This window comes from Bos mutus, chromosome 6, assembly GCF_027580195.1.
Source record: "Bos mutus isolate GX-2022 chromosome 6, NWIPB_WYAK_1.1, whole genome shotgun sequence".
Taxonomy (NCBI): Eukaryota; Metazoa; Chordata; class Mammalia; order Artiodactyla; family Bovidae; genus Bos; species Bos mutus.
Genome location: NC_091622.1, coordinates 94,445,630 through 94,451,629, shown reverse-complemented (window position 1 = coordinate 94,451,629; position 6,000 = coordinate 94,445,630). Strand labels below are relative to the sequence as shown.

General features: G+C 46.5%; 1 protein-coding gene across 1 annotated transcript in view; it reads left to right on the top strand.

Annotated features, from left to right (window-relative positions):
- Window positions 1–4,857: 4,857 nt before the first annotated feature.
- ANTXR2 (ANTXR cell adhesion molecule 2) overlaps window positions 4,858–6,000 on the top strand; it is a 176,424-nt gene continuing 175,281 nt past the window's right edge. Inside the window, exon 1 of the mRNA XM_005903870.3 lies at window positions 4,858–5,716. Within this exon, the coding sequence (XP_005903932.3) occupies window positions 5,565–5,716 (152 nt within the window). The 5' untranslated portion in view covers window positions 4,858–5,564. The remainder of the gene's footprint in view (window positions 5,717–6,000) is intronic.

Genomic DNA, 6,000 nt, shown 5'->3' with positions numbered 1-6,000 from the left:
TTGGGAAGATCCCCTGGAGAAGGGAAAGGCTACCCACTCCAGTATTCTGGCCTGGAGAATTCCATGGACTGTATAGTCCATGGGGTTGCAAAGAGTTGGACACGACTGAGCAACTTTCACTTTCTTTCAATCCCAAACGCAGATGTTAGTAACCATTTTCTGCCATTGGTTGACATCCCCTGTTGTCACACACAGAGATATTAACTTAGAAGTAATCGGCACCTTCAAAAAGCATTTTGTTCACTGTCAGGAACTAGTTCAGACGTTGGGGAAATCTAGCTCTTTAGTGACTATACTGATAAAAGTTTGAATAAACTCTGTCATCTATAGGTACTTATTGTCTTCCTGTGAATCATGGTAGTTATATAATGAATCACTCTACAGGTACTGTGAATATGAATCACTTCCGTTGTGGTACTTTATTTACATGTCATAAAAAGTTATCAACTTGTAAATAATATAGATTATATGACTTTTTACACATAAAGGATACATTCATTTCTATTTTCCTGTGTTTATTATTGTAGCTTATTTGTCTCTTCTGTTTATTCTTTGCTGGCGTCAGAGGAGACAGAAATAAATTAATGATAGGATATTGGAAAGATGAACTCCTGAAAGCATAAGTTATATGCTTAGAATATTACCAGATACCTAGTGGGTATTGATAAATACTTGTTAAATAAAAATTAGTAAATAAATAAATAAAATTTAACATAAAATCCATAGGAGCTCTGTGGGTGTAAGAGATGGGACGTGACCAAAGGCCTAGTGGATACTTTTAACCAGGTGTCAATGTCAAGCTACTCTAAGTGCCTTAAACTGAGTTTAAAATGTTCTTGGATTTATTAGTATGTTTTACAATAAGGTAATAAATTCTAATGTTGAACTAGAACTTCAGTTTGATACAAAGAATAACTTTCAAAGAGTAGGGGCTTATATGGATTATGAAGCAAACTACTTCAGCAGAAATGCAGATAATTTGATCAAAAAGAAATATTTTAGATTTATTTATCTAAATCATTCAGTTTAAGTGTCCCCCCTCTGCTAAAAATCTGCATTTCTTATCTCATTTTTGATTTAAAATAGAAAGTTAGGGTCTTCCCTGGTGGTCCAGTGGCTAAGATTCTGTGCTCCCAATGCAAAGGGCCTGGGTTCAACCCCCTATTGGTGAACTAGATCCCACATGCTCTAACACCTGAAGAAGCAAAATAAAAATAATAAATTACAATAAATAAAAGAGTTAAACAGTGTGCCAGAATGTTTGTAATGGTGAAGTGAAGTGAAGTGAAGTCACTCAGTTGTGTCCGACTCTTTGCGACCCTATGGGCTATATCCTCTGTCCATGGGATTTTCCAGGCAGTAGTCTTGGAGTGGATTGCCATTTCCTTCTCCAGGGGATCTTCCCAACCCAGGGATCGAACCTGGGTCTCCCACATTGTAGACAGATGCTTTACTGTCTGAGCCACCAGGGAAGTCCGTTTGTAATGGTACAGAAGTCAATTTGAAGCTCTACCTGGCTAGTATCCAGCTGACATAAGGCCTGAGTCCTCTCTCCCAAGAGTGGGGGAAGAGAAAGTTTTACTGTTGTGACCTCTCCTATTTCATGGCTTGTTGCGATTCCTGTCTGCCCTCGCTGTCACCTTCCCTCATTATTTCTTGGAAATAGTGTGACTAACAGCCCTCTTTAGGGACCACCCCAGCGTCTGCCCCAGTTTCAGCACTGAAAGTTGCATGTCCCTGGACACTCTTCAGTCTGGGACAAATTGGGACAGTTGGTTGCCCCAGCAAATTAATGACCTTCCCACTCATTTATATTAGATGAAAATGATTCCATTAATTATTGGCCTGTGCTAGATGAAGCCACATCCTTGCTGCAATGATAAAAATTTCAGAACTGGGCTGGATTAATTACCCAAGTAAATCAACAAGGATTAATCTTTCCTTCTTTATCAGGAAAGAAGAACTGAATGAGAGAAGTCTAGGAGGGCCTAGGAATTTGGAGGAAGAACGAGTTTTAATTGCAAAGTATTTTGCTTTAGTTTGTTCCTAGCACAAGATGGATCCTTAAACTAGTTTGTGGAGTCCCAGAAATTGAACAGAAATGGATGAAGGAACCTGGGGAAAAGAAGCCAGTGTATGTGAATTTAAAATACTTCATCATGAGGATAGAGTGCATGAGACACATATTTCCTTAACTTCTGTCATCTTCTAACTTGAAAGCAATGGTTATTGCTTTTTGGCAATCCCCCACAACCCTGATTTTATTCAGTCATGTACTAATATGATATTCATTGCTAAAGATATATGGTATCTCAGATTCTATCTTAATTAAAATGAAAGTTGAAAATGGAGATCAGTTTTGACCAACAGTAAATGATAAAAACCTTTAACAAGCTGTTAATATAAGTTTCCTGAAAGTCAACCTGTGTCAATTCTGCTATGGGAAGTCAAAGAGATGAATGTATCCATTACAACCCCATGGACTGTAGCCCACCAGGCTCTACTACCCATTGAATTCTCCAGGCAAGGATACTGGCATGGGTTGCTATTCCCTTCTCCAGGGGATCTTCCTGACCCAGGGATTGAACCCAGGTCTCCTGCATTGCAGGCGGATTCTTTAGAGTCTGAGCTACGGGATTTCCAGTGTATCCACAACAGGGCCTAAATCTGAAATGAGAGGTGGCAGCATATTCCTGGAGGCCTTATGGCTGCAGAAAAATCAGAATTTCGGAAACTTAAGAGAAGATGAGACCAAGGAGCACAGAATTAGGATTCTGATAATATAGCCATCCCTCTCATTGGACTTTTTTTCCCCCCTGGAGCTCACTTACTTGAAAACAATGGAGGATTTGTATTTCTTTCTAACAAAAGTGTTATCTTCTACTCAATCAGCCACTTGGCCCATCAGTACCTGCCTTACCCTATCAGGTAAGAAGTGGTAGGTCCAGTGGATGATAGTGGAATTTCCATCTCTAAGTGGCAGACATTTCCGAACTGGGGATCCACCTGTATTTACCGAAGTTCTTACCTGTTTCTGTCTTTATGTTCAGACACTACAGAGATGCTGGTCCAGGGTACCATTTTATTGTGCCCTGGTACTGCACTAGTCTGCTAACTGGTTTTCTTGCTTTCATTCTTGCTGTCTTCAAATTCATTGTATCACATCAGCTATAACGATCTATAAAAAACATAGATCATAACAATTGATCCCCTTCCCCACCCCTAGAACTCCTTGAATGGGCTTCAGTCGCACAATATAAAATACTTGAATTCTTTACCACAGTTTATGAAACATATACTAGCTAGCCCCTGTCTGGCTCTCTTCCTCTTTCTCATAAAACTCCAGTTACACTGTTTTTCTTTCTGTTTCTTGAATGTGCTAAGCTAATACTTCTGGAAAGTTGCAGTCACGGGAAATGTTTCCTCCTCTAGCTCTTGGAATGGCTACCTTCTTGTTAGTCATTTAGTTGGTCTTTCTCTATCATATGACCGTATTTTAAATCTCTGTGAGCTACCTTCTATATAGACATTTACTTATGTATTTCTGCCTGCTTTTCCTCCTCATCCAGACTGCAAGCTTCATGGAAACTGGGGCTTGTCATCTTATTCTGAGCTTTAACTCTAGGTCCTAGAACAGTGCCAGGCATATTGTCGTTGTTTTAGGCGCTAAGTTGTGTCCCACTCTTTTGCAACATGGATTTATAGCCTGCCAGGCTTCTCTGTCCATGGAATTTCCCAGGCAAGAATACTGAAGTGGGTTGCTATTTCCTTCTCCAGGGGTCTTCCCGACCGAGAGACTGAACTGAGTTTCTTGCATGGGCAGGCAGATTTTTTACCTAAAGTAGATACTAAGGTGATAGATTTCAGTCTTCAAACAGCTTGCAAATCTGGTTGTAGTCAAAGACGATGTAAACGAAAAGTTAAATGTGCACCACAACTATTCAAACTGCTGAGACAACATGTAATGTAGTACTATATGAACTTTTTATCATAAAGCCTTGACTTGATTCAAATGAAGAGGAGGTGACACTGAATGTTACTCTCAATCACTGGTGTGTATACCAGTGGGATTCCCTGTTGGCTCAGTGGTAAAGAATCCGCCTGCCAATACTGAAAACTCAGGAGAGGAGGGTTCAATCCAGGGTGGGGAAGATCCCCTGGAGGAGGAAATGGCAACCCACTCCAGTATTCTTGCCTGGGAAATCCCATGGACAAAGGAGCCTGAGGTGGTACAGTTCATGGGGTCACAAAGAGGTGGACACGGCTGAGCGACTAACATACCGGTCAGATGGTTAGTCTCTAAAAGCCAGTTTCCACCGGGGGAAGGCAGGTTGCGGTGGGGGCAGAGAGGAGAGGTTGAGTGCAGAATGGGTAAGCAGAGAATCCAAAATGCATGCAAACTCTCGCTCCTGTGCAAGTTTGCTCCGAGATGAAATTCTTAATATCTGGAGCTTGAGATCAATGTCAGTGGGATGCAATGTTTTGAGGTACAACTGTTCACTCCTGAAGAGTTTCCCACCCTTACTCCCCCCAACACCCCACACAGAGAAGTTTCTAGTCTGTGAGATGAAACAATGAAGTAGGTTTATTTAAAAAAAAAAAAGAGGAAGTTGCCTTCTTTAGATACCAGAGCAGCAAGTGCGCTTGTGATAATGGGGGTGAGGCAGAGAGAGGGGGTCATGCCCTTTCTCGAGACCGCTAGACCTCAGTCTCCCAACCTCGCCACGGGCTGCTCTGCACAGCTGCTGCAACAGGCCGAGTCTGCAGGGTACAGGAAGGGGGGTTGTTTAGTTTCTAGAGGACATCTGTTTTTCTAAACTACTTCTCTCCTTTCCAAAAGCTGGCAAGCCTTAGTCATCTCGGCTCGGCACGAACCCACAAGTGTGCGTGTGTGGCTCGGCTCAGGCCCCGCCCTCGGGCGCACACTGCCACCGCGGAGACCCGGCCGGATTGCGGTTCTGGCCTTGGCTGCGAGTGGCTTCTCCGGAGCCGCCCGGCCTCCTCCCCTAAAGAGGACCGCCCGGCCGCCGCGCGGTGCCAGAGCCGAGTACGAGGAAGAAAAGTTTGCAGTGCCCGGCGGAGGCGGGGAACCCGAACCGAGCGGTCCTCCGTTTTTAAGTGTACGCGGCGGCGGCCGCGTCCCGGGCGGCCCTCCTGGAGGACCCGAGCTCCGTAGCGGAGGCTGGAGGCTCGACCCAACGCGGCGGAGGAACTTCTGCGAGCAGTCGCCGCGGGCCCCGGTCATCTGCAGGAACTCTCCGGAATCGGGAGGGGGAGGGCCGGATCGCTCTTCCACGGGGATTCGTCAAGAGTTCCGGCGGCAGCTGCGGCGGCGGCGGAGTCTCCCTTTGTCCTCCTAGGACCTCCCTCCTTCCCTGTCTCCCTCCCTCTGTCAGTCAGTGGGTCCCGCTGACCCAGGCGCCGGCGCCCTAAGGGACTCGCTATCCCCCACCTCAGGGTGCGTCCCTGGTCACTCCCACCACCCTAGCGTCGCCCCCGAGTGGAGTCTAGCCGAGCCGAGGGGGGCTGCGAGCAGGAGGGAGCCGCAGACCCCCGGCCGCAGGATGGTGGCGGGGCTCTCCCCGGCCCGCTGTCCCGGGCGCTGGCTGGTCCCTGGGCTGTGGCTGCTCGCTCTCAGCGGTCCCGGGGGGCTGCTGAGCGCCCAGGAGCAGCCCTCCTGCCACGGAGCCTTTGATCTCTACTTCGTCTTAGACAAGTGAGTGCGGGAAAAGGGATCCAGGGTCTCCTGGGGAGAGTGGCCCTGGGTGGTGAGCTGTGGTGGGGGGAGGCTGAGATGTCTGTGTGACCTGGGGAGGGGTGAGGGGTAACTCCGGTGATGGGCGCCCTGTTGCTATCTCTGTCCGAAAGGCGAGCGCTTTCGGATCTGTGCGGGCTGCGGGGTAATAGGAGGAGCCCCGAGCTGCTAGGCTCTCTAGGGAGATGGGCAGTCACTGCTGGCCAGTGGCGGGGTTTCTTAGGAAATGGGAGTGCGGTCACTTG